The sequence below is a fragment of the Amphiura filiformis genome, chromosome 7, assembly GCF_039555335.1.
Source record: "Amphiura filiformis chromosome 7, Afil_fr2py, whole genome shotgun sequence".
Lineage (NCBI taxonomy): Eukaryota > Metazoa > Echinodermata > Ophiuroidea > Amphilepidida > Amphiuridae > Amphiura > Amphiura filiformis.
In genome coordinates this window covers 43,500,355-43,521,544 of record NC_092634.1, presented here as the reverse complement: position 1 = coordinate 43,521,544, position 21,190 = coordinate 43,500,355, and the positions used below count along the sequence as shown (strand labels likewise).

Below are 21,190 nucleotides of genomic sequence, written 5' to 3'. Positions count from 1 at the left end.
AAAGTATATTATTTTCAGGTGGGCCTTTTCAAGCTGTTTGTGTGCGTGATCCTCAGAATGAGAAAATACTTCCGCAAAGAAATATGTACTCCCAAATTATAGCACATGTTCATTAAAAGTTATTGTTACACCCTGTACATCTTCTAGTACACCCTGAACATTGACGTCAGGTTTGGGTCAGTGTAGTTTCTATTCTATATATATATGCTTTCCAGAAATAAATATACTTCTACATACCTGCATTGGTATATAAAAATGTATAATCATTCATCTCAAAATTGATGTTGTCAGCTATGAAAAAAGTGTGTCACGAAAGAGGGCACCAATTTTTAACACATGGTCATATACAATATTAAAAGTAGCTAAATAAAACACACAATCAATTCCACCCTGCACATTTCCCACATAGCATCTAATGTCGAAAGCATGTAACTAATGACTTCCAAAATGTACATTGATTTCAAATGATAAAGAAGTACATAATCATTTTATTAAATAAACGATTTGCCTGTTATATGTGACGTAATACCTAATAGGATGGTACAGATTGTAATATAGGTCTGTTTTGAATAGTTGATTATCGTGTACTTAATTATAAACGATTGGTTAAAACATTAATATTCCTGGAGCATACATTACAGATATTTTTAATTTGTATTTTCCCATGTTAAATTTCTATCAGTTCTAATTTATAAGAGTTTTGTGAGCATCTATCTTGTTCCTTTGCATAGGTGTGTTCAAATACAATGCATTTAATTTGTTTGATTTGACCCAGTTGCAAATTTCCTTTGACTCATTATCCATAGTATTACACAATACAGAACAATTTTCATGTGAATAAAACATTGTAATAAAAGATTATCATCTACAAATAAAATTGTATTGAGCTTAATATGCAGCAAATATCGTCCATGTACGAGGGTCATTCAAAAAGTTCTACCTGTTGGGTCATAACTTTGGTTTTGTTAAAGGTAGCTACTTAATAATTTGCATACAAATAGTTCATCATATTACCTACAGGTGGTGAAAATATCATGTCAAGACCATTTTCAGATTTTTGTTGGTGACCTGAAAACCACAGTAAGATATGGTTCACCGGAAACGGTCAAAAAATGTACAATATTTACACAGGCGTCTCAAGTATAGTGTGTTGACGATCTCATAATTATTCCATTTGGTCATGTTATACAGTAAAAACTGTATAAAACACAAGAATAATCATAAAATTATATGTACTGGTTAAAAAAATTGCCACAAACTGAAAACGATGGACATTAATATGCACAAACCTAATAGAACAAATAGCTAGTGTAATAAAGTTAGTATAGATGACAACAAACACGGTTATGAAGATATTGACTTTAATAAAAACATGGTGTAAAATGGTGGCATTATGTCGCTTTCTTTGGAATAAAATACCACAATACATCACAAAGGGAATTAAATTTACTTTTTGACTGAAAAATGTGTAATAGTAGCTTTACCTTTTGTGTTTTATCTAAAACGCAGCTAGAAAAGTCACGCTGTAGGGATGGACACTATGCTGATTATCATTACCTGAGATGTTACAAGATATCCCTCCAAAAACTGTAATTCTGGGTAATTTCTGTCCATCAAAATTTTACTTTTTCAGTCACAGATGATGTTTTGGACTGTAAGGTGTATATTCATTTAAAATTTATATTGTTACTAATATGATTTTTTGTATAAAGAGGGAAGTTCGTACATTGGCTGCACGCTTGTTTTCAAGTGCAATATCCAAAGATGCGTCACCGTTTCCGGTGTACCATATCGTACTGTTTTTCAGTTCATCTACAAAAATGGTCTTGACATGATTTTTCACCACCTATAGGTGGCATTACGAACTATTTGTATGCAGATTTTTAAGTAGCTACCTTTAACAAAACAAAAGTTATGACCCAACAGGTAGAACTTTTTGAATGACCCTATGGTTCCAGAGTAGACCCCTGTTAGACTCCTAAGCTCACAAGTTCAATTGAAGAATTAATGGAATAGAATATTCCGTTAAGAGATAATCACTAAACCATTAAAAAACCATAGTGATATAATTTATGCAGTAACAAACCATGATCAATTATATCAATAGCTTTCAATATATCCATTAAAAATTACCTTATTAAGAAATACCTCTGTGAAGGAGAAATGAAAATGTTTAAAAATAATATCCTATTCCAGCTATCTGTTAGGTATAACATGTACAAGCGGCTTTTATACTTATGTTTATAGTATGTGCAAAAGTATATTGTTTTCCCATTTGGTTATATTTATGTCCTTCCCAGAAAGCACTTTTTCACAGAAAACGTTTAAATGTCGGATTCTATAAATGATATAAAAAACACTTTTAATAACATTCAATTTTGTTTTGATAACTCGATGCAAAACTTTCTAAACAGAATGTTATTTTAGTGTTGACGAAATATTTTCCAAAAATGTTTGCATACCTGTTCAATACACTTTTACTTCAGACATCGACAATAAAACTGTCTGATTTTCTTGTGTGTCATTCCATAAAGAATAGGATCCAAACACGCATTTAAGTATTGCAAGAAAACAAAACTATACAGCAGGTCTAAATTCTTACATTCGGCGCAAAATGTATTCACAATAACCACATAAAAACAATACGGTAAAGCACAGAACGTCATCGCTGTTACTAACACTAACAGACTAACAGCAGGTTTAATGTATCGTCGTCGCGACGGGCGATAATCCGTTTCCTGGTCTTGCATGGCGGTTGATCCCCCAGTATGAGTAGAACTAGCATCCACTCGGTTGGTATTTTTCAAACGTCGAAGAAGCAAGAAAATAAACGCCGCACTGAAACCGCTTACAACAACAACCGGAACTAGATACAGAGTTGAGAACACTACAAGGGAATACGAGTAGATTCGACGTGGTGGAACCAAACACGCTTTCTCAAAATTGATATTTCGAGCTACTTCGTTGAATACTTTCGCAAAATTCCAGAGGCTTTGTTCAATCAAAACAGAAAGGAGACCAGTAGTCCAGCAAATGGCAATTATGATACCAATGCGTGCTTTTGACTGCATCTTAACATACTTTGGATATTCCAAGTACACAAGTAAGAAGCGATCCATACTTATTGCAAGCAATGTTAATAATCCTGTATGGACGGCTGAATAAAACAAGGACGTAGCCATCCGACAACCCAACTCACCAAATGGCCATTTCCCGAAATGATAAAAACAGGCGAATCAAGCGGTAAGGCGAAGCCAGCAAGTAAATCAGCGCAAGCAAGATTGCAAACGAGAAGTTCACTCGGCCTGTCACTGAGAGAGGGTAGCTTCAAGAATGCAGCGATGATCATTGCATTGAATGTTATGATCATTAAGTTGACCACTGGAGCCAAAACGGCGTAGTGGTAGTTCACTTTGAACGTGTTTTCGAGGGGAGATACTGTGTCATTCATGATTGAATAAGTTTACCAAGTAATACAATAATTAATCCAGTAATATTCCTACAGTAGCAAAAAAAATCATTTGGGGGAGAATGTGGTTGTCACAAAAACTCCCGACATTGAAGTGCTCCGTCACATTGAGTTCTGCTGTTTGCTGCACATATACTTGCTGAGTAAACAGGACGATGTGTCAGTGCAGCATCAACAATTTTTCTCAAAGGCAACGTCAAGTTGTATCAATAAATATCTACGCGTACATAAAATTGTTTTTGAAAGGTCGTCCTTGTCGCGCCATTTCAAACCACCAATATATTATAAATGCAATCTTTTCACAGAGTATTTGACAGATATCTCTTTTTACCATGGACAAATAATTAAATAGTGTAATAATGCTTACTCATCTGACCTTTACATCGTTTAATTAAAGATCTGCAAAAACAACTAATATCGCTTTTGTTGTACATCTTGAGTAATTCAATTACAATAGATATGTAGTAATTAATTGATTGTTATCTAAAATCTTTCCTTTGGTATTAATAAAAAATAAATAAACATCTCAGATAGACTACCATTTGCTTAACAGAATATTTGGAGACAGAACATTTTATGATTTAAATTTGACCTACAAGTTCTTTACACCTGCATGAGCGGTCACTTTGGTTTTATGCATATTAACAATTTTTCCCAACTTACTTTTTTCTCTTTTTTGGCTGTTGAACTTTACCTACTTCTAATGCCTACATTTGCTGTTTTTGTCCTCCCTCTGCGTACTGTCTATAGTCTGCATTTTACTTGTTCCCTAACATCAAGTTGGTGTACCCTTGCTCTTTTTTCTTTCCAGTTGTTCATATTCAATATAACCTCTTGTATCATTTATTGATCTTTGATGTGTTTGTGTCCTCGTCTGTTGTATTCAACATTACACACTTTAACACCGGTTGCAGTCAATTATAGAGGACCGCACCCAGAGGTGTCATTTTACACTCTTGGTGTCATTTTTGACACCTGGAAGGTATAACAAGAACACCAAAAGTGCTGAAAAACAACACCACTGGGTGCTGTCCTCTATTGACTCCAACCAGTGTTACTTTTAACAGTGCACTGTGTGTTTTTACATGTTTTATTATTATTATTGCTATTTTTAGTTATAAGAAAAAATTGGCCTTATGGGTAGTCTTAATGGCACCCTTGCTGTTGGCTGCTACATGGTGTGATATGCAGCGAAAGAAATTGTTAAGCACTTTGAACAAATTGAAAACGCGTTATAACATGTCCACATTTTATTTTATTATAGGTCAATATGTTTAATTTCATCATGGTTATTTGTATTTACCACTTAAGGTTTTTCGAAGTAATTGCCTTTGGATGACCCAAATGTGTTAAATGTACATCAAGCGTGGAATAAAACACAATTATACTTTTTACAACGGTAATCATGCTTTAAAATGACCTTCTTTTTAAGCTATTTTGTTAACAGCGATGTTCACATTGTTCTGGTTTCCAAATAATTTCTTTATGCAAGAATTTTTGCGATAATTCTATTGTACTGCATTCACACTCCCTATATGGACGATTAAGATGTCTTCCATAGGGATGTGTAAATATCAATATCAGTAATTGTCTATGTACAAACTTGTCAAATATAATAGCCCTATGTTTTTATTTCATCGGGGGGGGTCACTCACTACTTGACTTGCTACGCACCCGTGTCCAAGAAAAACGTCTAAAAGGGTATGTTTTTCACCACACAGCGGCGTCGACGTCTTTTTGAAAAAGGGGTACTTTTTCAGAAGGCATCACCATTTAGGGGTCCTTTTTCAGCCAAATCCTTAGACGTTTAGGGTTAGTAATATTATTGTTTGAGTGAGTTTGCACTAATTTGATAAAAATCACCACTTTTTAATTGATTCTTGTTACTTTTGTGCATGTTTTCTTCAGTATCTATATGTCTGCAACATCAAAAAGACACCTTGGGTATCAAATTAGCTAATTTCCCTGTTTACGCCACTTAGGGTATCAATATAGATATTTCAAAGTTGACGCCATTTAGGTTATGGTTTTTGCATGTGCTACGCCATTTAGGGTAGGATTTTGCATGTGTTTCGCCATTAAGGGGTGCAATTTGGTTATGTGAAAATTCGCCATTAAGGGTGCATTTCAGAGGTGTTCGGACGCGGGTGGGAGGCACTTTTGTGTGAGAGTGACCCCCCGGGATTTCATCACTCTCGAAAAATTGATTTCTTATGTATCACTTTGTTTGGGATGTTTTATTTCATCACGGTCTAAAACAAATGATTTCGTATGTATTACTTACATCATAGCACCCATTAGTCGTTTGTGGTTTCGAAATATTGCAATTAAACATGAGACGCAAAACCCAAATCTGGTGCAAACACTATAGTACAAACATTATTTTTTTTTTTACAAACATTATATTTTTATAAAGATATAGCAAACTTTCCACGCTAGAGATTGGACCCAAGACAAATTACACCTAAATTAAGTGTAAATTCAGGGTTAAACCACAATGGGAGGAAAAATACCACTATCCGCATTCATTATCTCAAAGAAAATGTTATTGTAACAATATGTATCTATTCATTGTTATAAAAGACATGTGCTATTTATTATTCATGCGTCACAATACGCAATTGTGGGCAGGAAAATATAAATTTATTGCCTGGTATATAGGATAAATAGAGAATATATTAAAGCAAACGAGTGTGATACACGTTTTGCTACAAATGCTGTTTTTAATTTTTGGGTCAAATTATTGTTTTTTAAATAAACACTTTTTGTGTTAAAGGGCATTTCGTGATCCACAGCCTCATCCCCCACTTTTCTCAAAAAAAGTTGAGATTTTTATATCACTGGAATACTCTGGCTACATAATGTTTATGTACAAAATATTTCTTGCAGATTAATTCGTTTAGCAAAGATATCGCGAAATTTGAATTTCGTTCTGGTGCACCAGAACGAAATTACAACGTATTGTCTATGGAGCAGTGTATACACATAATCATGCATAACTCCCAAACGCAAACTCGGAATCAACTGAAATTTTGGGAATATCCTTCTTTCGTGGCTATGTACTGAGAAATGTCATAAAAAGAGGATGCTAGGATCACGAAATACTCCTTTAATATAAACATCCACATTTAATTGCTTTTATTGGTTTTTATAATAAACATTTAACTGACTTGCCATTGAAGCGTTAATTTTAAATGACATTCAAATTTTATTCTTGGTAAGAAATGTGTTTCTTATTAGATAGGCTATAGTTAAGAAAGTTTACATTTCTTTACACTTTCTTTTTAATATCTGTCCTTGACTTTTCTGCTTCTGATGCAAGCTGCATAAGATTTCATGGATCAAACATGAACATCATTAAAATCAATCAAATAAAAGTGCCCTATACCAAACCACTTTGAACCACAATTGCACTAATTTTTAATAGCAGTTTAGTACGCGTCTTGCATTTCGTTTTTACATTACTGGTTGGTCTATTATTTCAATTCTTGGTACTTAGACTATGTAGTGCAAGTGTTTTAATATTTGCGCACTTGGCTATCTTGTGTACCGTATTGAGTTCAAGATATTGCTAAAATCACTTTTAAAGCCTGAGATGGTCTTGCTCTATCTTATATTGCTCATCACATTCAATCCTGACCGATCTCTTCGCTATGCGTCACAAAACCAGCAAGGGGTAAAACTAAAATGTTGCACCCATTCTGTGGAACAAACTTATTATTCGCATCAAATCATCTTCATCTCTTGCACACTTCAAAAGTCAGCTCAAAACACATATCAAAAGTGCTTTTATTGATTCATAGGAGCCTTGAATTTTTTTTAACTCTATAAACTGGCATTACCTTTCGAATTTTAATTACCTTTGCTTCTGCAGTTTGGCTCCCTGCCCATTTTTCTTGTATAATCTTGTTTTATTTTTAAATGATACTAGTGCACCTGCAGCTGTAATGGCCCTGTAGCTATTAGGGCGCCAGCTGCATGATAGAGATACTGATTGACCCTTGATGACCCTTTTTGAGTTTATGACATGTTCCTGACATATCAATGATTCTTTTTACCATGTTTAGGGCATACTCTAACATTTGACCCCATACGACCTTTGACCTTGAGTGACCTCGGTTCGATTTTGTTAATGCTCCCGTGATATGGAGAATACTTTTAGCCAAATTGGGCGAAGTTTGAAATTTTGACCCGAGATGACCTTTGACCTCGGATGACCTTAATGTAATTTTTTTCATGCTCCCCTCATACTAAGGATTCCACCCCCCAAGTTTGAGCCCGATAGGACAAACCAGTTTATGTTTCCGATAGGACAAAGTTTGAAATCCATGACCTTTGACCTTTAACCTCGGATGACCTCCATATAATGTTTTTCATGCTCCCCCATACGAAGGTTTCGACCCACCAAGTTTGAGCCCGATTGGACAAAGTTTGAAATTTGACCCCTCCGTAATGACCTTTGACCTCGGTCGACCTCGATTTTATTTTGGGCATATATTCCCCTCGTATCAAGGATCCCACCCACCAAGTTTGGGCCCGATCGGACAAAGTTTGAAATTTTGACCTTTGACCTTGACCTCCGATGACCTTCAAAACTATCCGGTAAACAGCGCCCGCCTGATACCCATATATGTCTGAAATATCGGAACCATGCGTCGAAGCGCGGCGGAACGCATAGCCGGACAGACAGACAGACAGACAGACAGACAACGGCTATTATTTTAGTAGTACTAGTTCACCCGTTGCTGTGAGAGTTACTGATAGCCATGCTATTTGACCCCTGATGACCCCTTTTGACTTTTTGACATGTTCCCGTCATGCTTTTTACTACTTTTAAGCCCAATTGGGCATACTGATCCCATTTGACCTTCGCCTTCGAGTGACATCGGTTTGATTTTGTTCATGCTCCCGTGATCTTAAAATGTAGCCCTTGGATGACCTTTGACCTCAGTTGACCTTGATTATATTTTTACGTGTTCCCCTCATATCGAAGATTCCACCCACCAAATTTGAGCCTGATCGGACAAAAATTGAAATTTGAACCCTCCGTGATGACCTTTGACCTCGGTTGACCATGATTTTTGCGCATATATTCCCTCGAATCAAGGCTTCCACCCACAAAGTTTGAGCCCGATCGGACAAAGTTTGAAATTTGAACCCTCCGTAATGACCTTTGACCTCGGTTGACTTAAATTTTATTTCGGGCATATATTCCCTCGTATCAAGGATTCCACCCACCAAGTTTGAGCCCGATCGGGCAAAGTTTAAAATTTGACCCCTCCGTAATGACCTTTGACCTGGGTTGACCTCAATTTTATTTCGGGCATACATTCCCCTCATATCAAGGATTCCACCCACCAAGTTTGAGCCAGATTGGACAAAGTTTGAAATTTTGACCTTTTGACCTTCAAAACCACCCGGTCAACATGCTTTTCCCGATACATATCCATATCCGAAATATCGGATCGATGCGTCGCAGCGCGGCGAAACGCATAGCCGGACAGACAGACAGACACACTTCGCTGGTTATTTTAGTATAGTAGATAGATTGCTTTATACACATATTGTTTGATTTGCCTAATTTAATTTCTTTCACAGTATCTGCGTTTTGATATTGCTTTTTTCTTGTTTAGTGTTGTTGTATTTTGAAATTCACCCAGCTGCGATTCAGGACTTCCCGCTTCCAAAATAGTCTCATTAAAGCTATACTTTGTGAACTGGGTAAACATTGTATTATTTAATTTTTTATTTTTAATACTCCGCAGTGGCTGTGCAATCCCCCATTTCTAAACTGTAATATGCAATGTTTTTCTTTCTTCTATTATATTCTACTATTTCAAAAATGTTCAATATTAGTTTCTGTAAATGAAGTTTTATATCATTCTGTGTGTTATATAGATGGCATTCTTACACATTTTGCATGTTTGCTGTTTTTATCTCTTTAAATTTATCATGTAATTTCACACCTTCGGGTCACCTTTGGATAAATGTTAATAAAATAGGATTTTCTCGAAATGCGTATTTTGCAAATACGTCAGTATGTGATACGGCCGACGATAACTCTACTCCCTGGTAACAGGATCACGCACATTTTGGAATTGGTAGTACATGTCATAGACTTTGTGTTGCGATCATTTCAATCGTGGTGCAGAACTCAAAAGAGTGATCCAGTTGACATAGTGATAACAAGCCTGAAATCTCAAAATGTTGCCATGTGATTTCCCGTAACACGTGATATGTGAACATGTGACCGTCAGTCAGACTTTCCAATATTTGGAGATAATTGTTGCATGGCTGTCACGTAGTCGTAGTCAACTGTGCATTTCTGGACCTATTTATAAAATCAATAATTCATGCTAGGAGCCATGTAACATTCTGTCTGATCAATGAAGATTGATGTTATTTTCACGTGAGACATGAATTGCCAACACAGACGAATATGGCGCCATGATGGCAGGTCAAGTGAGGTGTCAAAGGTTTTTGTGAATTCAAATATACTTCATGATTTCGTACCTTGCATCTGTCACGCATTTCCTTCGTTTATTGACAACAAGTCCTAATTTCGACATTTTTATTGCAAAATGTCATTCCCATATCCCAATATCCAAATTAGTAGACTTTCTTTGAAAAACATATTACTTGTGTCTGATGGGAAATACCCGTCCGCCAATTTCATAAATCGTGTCGTTTGCGCCCTGATGTATTGAGTGCGGGTTATACTCTCATTGAACAGGAAAAGTTCGCAAAACTAACAGCGTCGTTATTTGCCACCTTAATTAACATGATCAGGGGGTCGAATATGAATTATTCATCAAGGATCGATAACTGGCCTCATTTTCTAACTAGCAAACCAGCGGAATTTGTCATTCGGTTTGCGTGCTTAATAGAACAATCGTGAATAGTGTCACCCCTTGCTTATGACTCGTAAACCTTTCGTTACCCTAGTAGTTACCCTTGATAAATACAGCCGTTTGAAGCGCCACTAAATATCCAACCAGCTGCACATGAATACCTAGAAGTGATTGAGTAGCCAGCCGCGCACGTTGAACACACGTAGTACTCGCTATCACTATCAGGATTGGCATGATTACCATCAGATTGCCCTTCACAAAACTCAGTTCCGCCGCTACAGTCGTACTGGTTATCCCCACACAATACTCACAGAACGGATGAAACTTTGTTGAACTAACGCATGCGTACTGAGCACTTACACCCGGTGCGCATATGTAGTATTTATGACAGTCTTCTGGATCAGCGTAGGTTCCAGATGCCTTTCCAACACATGTAAAAGGAGTGACGGGTACTATAGCAGTGGATGTCGATTGTTGAGTTGTAGTAACAGTAGCAGTGGATGTCGGTTGTTCAGTAATAGTGTCGGTAGCAGTTGATGCCGATTGTTGAGTAGTAGTGTCTGTGGCGGTGGATGTAGGTTGTTGAGTAGTAGTGTCGGTATCAGCGGATGTCGATTGTTGAGTAGTAGTGTCGGTAGCGGTGGATGTCGATTGTTGAGTAGTAGTGTCGGTAGCAGTGGATGTCGATTGTTGAGTAGTAGTGTCGCTGGCGGTGGACGTAGATTGTTGAGGAGTAGTGTCGATAGCAGTGGATGTCGATTGTTGAGTAGTAGTGTCGGTAGCAGTGGATGTCGATTGTTGAGCAGTAGTGTCGGTAGCGGTGGACGTAGATCGTTGAGTAGTGGTGTCTGTGGCGGTGGATGTCGATTGTTGAGTAGTAGTGTCGGTAGCAGTGGATGTCGATTGTTGAGTAGTAGTGACGGTATCAGCGGATGTCGAATGTTGAGTAGTAGTGTCGGTAGCGGTGGATAGCGATTGTTGAGTAGTAGTGTCGGTGGCGGTGGACGTAGATTGTTGAGTAGTAGTGTCGGTAGCGGTGGACGTAGATTGTTGAGTAGTGGTGTCTGTGGCGGTGGATGTCGATTGTTGAGTAGTAGTGTCGGTAGCAGTGGATGTCGATTGAAGAGTAGTAGTGTCGGTAGCAGTGGATGGCGATTGTTGAGTAGTAGTGTCGGTAGCAGTGGATGGCGATTGTTGAGTAGTAGTGTCGGTAGCAGTGGATGGCGATTGTTGAGTAGTAGTGTCGGTAGCAGTGGATGTCGATTGAAGAGTAGTAGTGTCGGTAGCAGTGGATGGCGATTGTTGAGTAGTAGTGTCGGTAGTAGTGGATGGCGATTGTTGAGTAGTAGTGTCGGTAGCAGTGGATGTCGATTGAAGAGTAGTAGTGTCGGTAGCAGTGGATGGCGATTGTTGAGTAGTAGTGTCGGTAGTAGTGGATGGCGATTGTTGAGTAGTAGTGTCGGTAGTAGTGGATGGCGATTGTTGAGTAGTAGTGTCGGTAGTAGTGGATGGCGATTGTTGAGTAGTAGTGTCGGTGGCGGTGGACGTAGATTGCTGAGTGGTGCTGGTTATTGTTTCTATTTCCGTCTAATAAGATGTTGATTCAGGGTTGTTAGTGCTTTCAGTCTCTAACCTTATTGAAATAGGTTGTTGGCTGTTTCCTATCGTTATAACTGATTCAGATGAGTAGTGTTCTACAGGACTGGTAAGAATATCAGAAACAGTCACGTTCGGGAGTTCGGTTGTAAATACAGTAGTAGATCTACTCTGTCCATTGCCGGATGTAGTTGCAGGATCTCCAGAAATTGTGCTGGTAAAAGGCGAATCTAGAAAGGGCGATAAAAATAGTAGAATATTAATAATATTTCAAGTACGTCACTGTACGAGTAAGTAAAACGAAACACGCTGGAAAGAATCAGTCCTCTACAACTCAACAAAACAGAAAAACATCAGCAATTCGTCGGCGGCCAAATCGAAGTTTCAACGAACAATTACCAAACGATTGCAACAAATTCCTCAAGATCGTTCATAGTTTGTTCTGTTTCAGATCCAAGTGTTAAGGAATCAATTAGGAATATTTCAACTCCTACCAGGAATCTTGATCACTCTGTTTTGGTGTTTCTAGAACATTGATGACACGTACGGCAACAGTGTTTGGTCTTGAGACGTTTTCAAACTGTCTGGTTGCCTTTATTTAGATGTTTCAGCAAACAACTAGAAAAAACACAAACCAGAGTGATCAAGAGTCCTGGTATAAGTAGGAATTGAAATATTTCTGAGTAGGTACCAGATTACTTCGATCTGAAAAAGAACCTTTTCTACTTTAATTACCAAAATATTAATGATGCAAGATCTAGAATACTGCAACAACCAGAAAGTTTAGGTTAACGATAATTATGTTAGAGTGGAGATTATAGTAAGAGTAAATTAAGTAAACTTTTTCTTGCATCATATAATTCAAGACGTTTACAATGTCTAAAGTATTAATCAAATTGTAACAAAGTATGTTTATTAAATATGTCTTTCTCACCCTGCATATTCAGTGGTAGTCCAAGCATTGCATTTCTCTGTCGAAGTTTGCATACAAAGGTCCTCGTGTTATTACATTTGGCGGGCGCCCAAAGGGCTCTCTCCCTCTTAAACGTTACACATTCATCCTCAGCAAATGTAGTATTACGAGCCCAGGCCGTAAAACTAGATTCCGACCCATCAACCCAAGTATACACGATGGAATCATCGACAGTTGTAGACTTGTAGCCGATCCAAGCCCGGCCGTTGTTACCGATGCTTGTTAGGTTGCTAATAAACTCATTCTCTTCTATTGAGGTAATGGACGCTAAGCGCGCTTGACTATAATCATGAGAAAGTCCTTGGCAAAATCTATCTGCAGCCTCGAATGTCAAACGTGAGATGTAATATGCGTAACAGTGTTGGCCAAAATCGACCCATGGAGTTGAACATTTGCCACATGTTTCGACTTGCTTGCAAACTCCAGTAAATAGTAAAATTGTGAGGATAATATGGAATACCATAATGTACGCTTAATCTTCATTGCATTAACGTGAAGTGTTATATGCTCGCGTTTTTAAGAAACACGCCAATGTGGCATTGTGCACGAAGAGTAGGCCTAATTAAAACAGAATTTTAATAAAACACAGAGAGACAGTGTGACATATTTATTAACATCTGTGTAAACAGTTATCGGTAATTATTAATATTCTACAAGAATTGTTTTTTTAAGTATTGGCTAGTTCCTGATTGTTATTGATCATTCAATTTAGCTACATCGTTGGCCCAGTTAATGATTGTGGGTGTGTTGACGTTTACGTTTCTAAAACGTAATTTAAACATAAGAATCGGAACATCTGAGTCGGATCATAAATGTAACGATCATGGAAATTTGCTCCTTTATTTGTAGTACTATGGTCTTCTAATTTCAGTCGGTGATACTTTATGGAAGTATATTCCGTAATATTTATTTATATTTTTATAGATGCCGTGCCCGTAAAAGACCAGTCCGTCTGAACTTAAGTCATTCCCTATGTGAGAAGCAGGCAAAGAAAAGTTTTAATGATAATGTTGTTGAAATTTAACTCAGTTAACTCAAGCATACGTTAATAGCAGGTGTTTTAGGGGAAGACAATATCACAAACTAGCACATTTTAACATGATGTTACAATGGTATACAAATATTGAATGTTTATGAATACAATAGTAAGAATACTTTCATGAGGTGAAATATGGACTGTTCCATTGAACGAGGCTTTGCTGAGTTGAATGGAACAGTTCATATTTCACTGAATGAAATTATTCTTTCCAATGAACGAATAAAAACATTAAATATTTGTTTTATATAACTAATATAAAATGCTTTATATTCTACTTAATTTTATAAGTCACCAGGAAAACAAAATAAAATACAAAAATATTACAAACTGTATTTATTTGAGAAGCGACGCCCACACCTATATATAATTGACGATTCGATCGATATACGCCCGCGTCTGTCAGCGTTGCCATGGTAGCTGCGCGCCAGTGCAATAGAAAGTGGACTATTGCACTGGCGCGGAGTTTAATAGTCTTATTCTATAAATAGCAAAAATATTCAATAGTAATTGACCAATCAAATGATAAGAGTCTGTGTTCGAGTTATATAAAAACATTTCATGCACATTGGGTTTTTTTCTAAACGTGTAAACTGATAGAACAACAAATTCAACTTACCTTGAATTCCGATGTGTAACACATCATGGATATTAACCCTGATCAGAAGAAGGCCTATGATGTTGTGTCGGTCTTGCCCTTTTGCCGACCATTGACGACTTGTGGAAGCTGTGGTCAAATATTAGGGCGTTATATGAGGATGGAAAATTCAGTCCCTAATCGCCTTTTTATATTGAACCTTTAACGGGAACGATGTAAAAATGGTTCCGTAAAGGGCAAAAAAACCAAAACAAAAAAAGCCGTAAAGAACCTCAGGTTAAGTAGGTAATGGGGCTACGCATCTTACACAAGCACAAATAAACACAATGGGGATCGATTGCTCGCTACAATATGAAACTGAATATATATATGTATTGTGATGTGCCCTGAGTAATTTAATTAAATTATTTAACTTTGTTTACACCCTGAAAGTATTTCATGACATGGGAAACGCAAGGATACGCAAGGATATTTATAAACGCAAGACTTCGCTGATTTTTGCAGGACAAGTGAATAAGGATAAATACATCAGTCGTCCAGAACATTGCAAGAACTCTACGATCACCAACAAGAAGACCGCTGGTTAAGTACTGACAGAATAAAACTGTGATTGTGTGATTTTATTGTATATGCAATTGTTGTTATATGTACTAATAATATTTAACTGTCAATTAAAAACTCAGATTGTGTTAGCTTTATCAAACAGTGTATTTGTGCTGTGCATTCGTGTGAGTTCGGGTAATGGTGATTTTGGCCTTAAGTCAGTACGACTCGTAACAATATAATTAATAAGAAAGAAAGAACAGTTTACTAACCCAAAAGTGTTACAATTAAACATGACAACAAATATACACAAATCCCGACCGGCACACAACCCAACTTGCAAAAAAAAGCACGAGAATGTGCCGGCATGGGTTCGAACCCACGACCTTCCTCTTTCTAGACTGATGCCCTATCCATTAGGCTACCAGCTCCCACTGATAAACGGTGGTTAAATCGGGGTCTAATGTAAGCAGTCAGAGTATACAATACACAAAAACAAATATTACGCAACCTGAGAAAAAAAGAACCTTTAAGTTTAAAAAACCTCTGTTTCTTGAGGGTTCCATATAAAGACAAAAAGGGATCTTTAAAAATGTGTGATCGCGTGAAAAATCCGTGAAAATGTGTGATCCAGCACAGATTTTTAACGGATTTTTCAACTGGTCATGGATTGTTCACAGAAAAATGTGTCCTAGTGATGTCTAATCATTGTTATTCAAATGTGCTTCTAATTAAGGACCTTTTTTAGCAAACATAATTATTATTGATCTAATATGTCAAGTTAATACAGGTAACCAATATGCTATGGTGACAACTGTACATGCAGAACGCTAGTCAGTTAATTGCTATTGTTAAACAAGACCCACTCAGTCACTTAATTAGGCTCTTGAAACGATCGAATTCGGTGTTGAAATTAGCAAAATTTTAGTTACACCTTTTCACTTCATAATTAATGTTCTCGGTCAAATGAAAAGCATTAATTTTCATTTCTTTGTCAGAAGAAAACTATAATGCTTGGTACTGTATATAAGTGCTAATTTAGGCTTCCAGTGTAAGATTTTTGATTTTCACAAATTTCAAATTGCCCCGTGAGGTTTTTTTTTTGGGGGGTCCAAAGTAACATAATTCGCTAACGAAAGATATTTCCCAACTTTCTAAAGCACATCATATTGGGCAATTTGCCACAATTTCGGTTTTGATTGCACCATCAATTCCGACTACAAATTTTGTCAAAATCAACTCGCGAATGTACCCATTGATGGATGATTTTGCAAGCCACAATAGGAATATCGATAAGTTCTGATGGTTATATTAGAAATGAAGTACTGAGTTGGAAATCAAAACGGGTATTCTGACCAACCTTACAGATGTGGGAAATATATTACTATATTAGTTTAAAACGCAAAAAAATAATAATTCAGAAAAAAAGCTCACGGGCAAAGTTGAGGCCTGTAAAAATCCAAAATCTTACACTGAAAGACATAATTTCATGCCTAACTTAAACACCAAGATTTTGTTAAAAAGGTATATCCAAGCACTGGCATTACTGAAAGAAAAAATATCGTTTTATATTTGACCGACAAAATTTATTTCATAGCAAAAAGGTGTATCTCTGAATTGTGCTGATTTCAATATGAATCGATCGACTTTTAGCGCGACTGTGAATCACAATAGACCTTTTTCCCTCTTTCCCATCATGCACTATTCCAGGGGGGTATGAGTGTCGCAAAATACATCATCTCCCCGGGGGAGTACAGAGTTATGTTCATCACATTCTGGAATACGGACATTTCGACTGGTGCCTTCATCACAAAAAAGGAATCCCCGATAATGATGATAATGGCGCCACCGTCACTAATACCTTTCGGGGCAAAAACAACATTTCTATGCCTTATGGACATGGTGTATTCACCCAAAAAGTTTCCTGTTATTGAAACCTAACTTTGCATACATTTTATAGACCTAATGGTGAAAAACTGATGACGGAACACGCAGTGATATTTTACCGGCATCCGTTTCACTTTTTTTCGGAGTTGAAAATAAAACGAACACAAAATCTCTTACACAGATGTTCTGCATCGCTCCGTAACTGCATCACTCGTGTATTCAATTATTGCATAATTAGTAACATCGATGGCCTTTACGATAATCCGCATATATGGAATCAGTATGCCCATATTAAGACAAAATAATTGCAAAGGCCTGGCAAAGACCATCGGATGCACACGATCTATGAGGTTGATGAACTACGTCATACCCCCCTGGAATAGTGCATTGTGGGATAGAGGGAAAAAGGTCTATAGAAGCTGGTCAGTGGCGTTCTGAGTGTGTATGTTTGACTTCAAAATTATTGCAAATCATCTATTAAAGAAGATTGGTGATAAGAGTGGGACTGTTCTCGGATTAGGTTTTGTACGCCATTCTGCCATTCACAGTATTTTTGTGGGGCTGAGAGCACATCAGACACATCAAATTGCATTCTGAATACGAGGAATGTTTTTTGGATATCAAATAAAAAAATTTAAATTCGCGATATAATACAAATTTTATGCCAAATTATTAAAAATTTATATTTTTTAATATTTGATATTTAACAGTCCTCGAAGTAAGCTTTATAGATATAATGATAATGTATATACTTAAAGTGTATGTGGCCAGGAGGAAATGCCGTCCATCATTTGAAAATTGTGAACTTTCGTATCGAAGATATACATTTTTTCCCCAAAACACCTAAATAATTTTGGGGAAAATTGTATATCACAAAATTTTCATATAAGGTCCAAAGGTTTCCATAATTCCAGGGTAAAGAATCTTAAAATGCTGAACGTCTCTTAAATACATATATTAAATACTAGTTTAAGTAGAAGGTTAATAGTAAATAACGGCGTTCATGCACTCAAACATGTATGCGAAACAGTAAATGTGATGTAAACATACATGATAAATAGATAAAAAAAAGGTAACCGTCTGGAGATTCATTAATATTTCTTCCGTTCTTAGAAAATGAGGACAATGATGGCAGCAATTGATTTCATCAAAGGTAAACGTAATTATCGGTAGCGATGGTTAATTTTAATTTGATCAAAAAGGTAAAAGTAATTATCGGCAGCAATGGCTTATTACCTTTTTAATATAGTCCATAACCATTTATAACACCTATATTTTGTATTGCTCGCTCACATCACAATAAGTAGGGACTCGACGTTTAATACAAGAGCCAATATCGATGTAATAGTTCTATTATAAATCCCTCTGTATAATGTCAATGTATTCATAATAACACTTGTCTTTTTTTGGTTTATGCACAATACATCTAGCAATTGCGATAAAATCATAGAATTATTATTTTTGTGTTTCTGGCTTCACGGAATGAGACTTCAACACTGAAGGATATAGTCTATAACCATTTATAACAGCTATATTGTTTATTGCTCACTCACATCAAAATAAGTAGGGACTCGACGTTTAATACAAGAGCAAATATCGATGCAATAGTTCTAATATAAATCCCTCTGTATAATGTCAATGTATTCATAATACCACTTGTTAGTTTGGTTTATGCACAATACATCTGGCAATTTGGATAAAATCTTTGCTAGAATTATTATTTTTGTAATTGTGGCTTAACGGAATGAGACTTCAATACTGAAGGATATAGTCTATAACCATTTATAACACCTATATTTTTATTGCTCACTCCCAACACAATAAGTAGGGACTCGACGTTTAATACAAGAGCCAATATCGATGCAATAGTTCTAATATAAAGCCCTCTGTATAATGTCAATGTATTCATAATAACACTTGTCTGTTGGTTTGGTTTATGCATAATACATCTAGCAATTTGGATAAAATTATAGAATTATTATTTGTGCGAATGTGGCTTAAAAGGTTCATTTTTTGTAGGACACCCTGTCTGTAATTTTTGAGAAAAAAAACCAGGCCCTGTATGTGTATTTTACTTTTATCTTTTGATCCTGACATTTTGTTTATGTGCGCTCAATAGATCAATGTGGTAGTACAAAATATGACAATTGAAAGGTGCACAACTGCACATTCTATTTTTTATTGCAACCTATATATTTTGTCTAGCATTGTAGGTAACTGTCGATCATAATTAAGTTTAACCATTATTGGTGTCCGTACTGATATGAAATTAATTGAATTTGTTTGAATTTTGAATACAAACGAAATTGACGAGCTGTGATTTCCTCTTGCCACAAGAGATGTGTGACAATTGTATTATTCAGATATCGACAATCAGCTATTTTGAGATTTTATGATTTCCTCTGCGCGTGTAAATCATTATGTCTTGTACCTTAATGTGTTTTCATCAAAAACATACTACATGTACTTTATCGGCATAGTTTATACTATGCAGTAACTAGATCGTGTTCTACATTGCATTGAAGTGACTGTATATAATTTAGCGGCATAATATCGGTATTCATGGGTAATGTCTTGTACCTTAATGTATTTTCATCAAAAACATACTACTTAATCGGCATAGTTTATACTATGCAGTATAACTAGACCGTGTTCTACATTGCATTGAAGTGACTGTATATAATTTAGCGGCCTAATATCGGTATTCATGGTTTATGTCTTGTACCTTAATGTGTTTTCATCAAAAACATACTACTTAATCGGCATAGTTTATACTATGCGGTAACTACAGCGTGTCCCAAAAGTAACTTAACATTGTGAATTGGCCATATCTCAAATATTTTCTACTTCATACCAAAATGGAGAACATATTCATATAAATTGATCTTTTAGAATTATTCTGATACCAAAAACAGCATTATTGATGACCCTTTGACTTTACTGTGCGACTGTACATATGTGTGTGTCAAACCCACAAAAGCAAGCTCATGTGTTCTTTGTTCAAGAACATGAATGATGTGCTTCCCTGAACGATAGAGTTGGTTCACTCACTGCGCACGCTACATTTATGTATGAACATTCATGGATTACATGGCTTAGCGTAAGCGTGACTGCTGTTTTAGATTATAATTAGGATATATTGACAATATTAAACTTTACTTTAAAACAGTTGAAGTGAAGATGAATTTCCTATAGATCAACGGATTCAGGTCGTATGGTTCTTTGCCGAGACAAAGTCGGACAAACTCACTGAAGCAATGTTTAAGGAACAGTTTAATGTAAATTATGCACTACCCACCCGAAATACAATCCAGCAACTAGTGCTGAAATTCCTATCAACGATCTGTTCATGATCTACTTCGGGCAGGACGTGTAAGAACAGAAAGATCGGCTACAAACATTGATGTCATACGAAGAGCGGTGGCGAAAAGCCCAAGGCGATCAGTACGTCGACTTTCAATGGAGAACAACGTACCGCGTACAACTGTTCATCGAATCCTCAGAAAAGATCTTTAGTAGTTTCCATATAAAACCCAGGTAAAACAGAAAGTGAAGATTACGCATTGAAAACAAACAAACAATCAATCAAACAAACACAGCCAAATTAAACAAAACAGCTTTTAAAATGATAACACGTTATATCGTGTTCACGTCTCAAATGACGAGACTTATTTTGCGTTTATAAAAGTGGGTTTGACGGTACGATAGATATCCATTAATTTCATGCCAAAGAGTCATGACCACATAGGCATGTTTGGTATCATAACATTTCTAAAAGAATTGTCTATATACTGTGCAATTTTTGTAACAACACTATTAACCCAATGCAAGTTATGGCAAATTCACAATGTTAAGGGACTTTTGGGACACCCGGTAGAACGTGTTCTACATTGCATTGAAGTGACTGTATATAATTTAGCGGCATAATATCGGTATTCATGGTTTAGCCAATACAGATCACTAGGTGTTCCTGACACGAAATGGTTCCATCCAGGGCTTTGTGATGCAAATGTATTTGTCCATATTAAAAGAGAGCATAATAAAGAATCAGGAGCATCAGCAACATCACTTACTTGGAAAATATTTTTCATATTTATATTATGTATGTTGATTGTGACTCGTGGATGTATAAAGCGTTAGTGGAATCTTGGAAACATACAGTCGTTTTGTTTGTATATTTACATATTATGTAACATTGTTTATTAAAATTTCGAATCATGGTCAACTCAACTCATGC

The 21,190-nt window shown here is 36.4% G+C and overlaps 1 protein-coding gene across 1 annotated transcript; it reads right to left on the bottom strand.

Moving 5' to 3' along the window:
* Window positions 1–10,410: 10,410 nt before the first annotated feature.
* LOC140157875 (uncharacterized) lies at window positions 10,411–11,901 on the bottom strand (the record flags this gene model as incomplete). The annotated part of the gene is made up of 1 exon (XM_072181125.1): window positions 10,411–11,901. A coding segment is annotated over one exon (1,491 nt), but the record flags the coding sequence as incomplete, so codon positions are not given.
* Window positions 11,902–21,190: the final 9,289 nt, after the last annotated feature.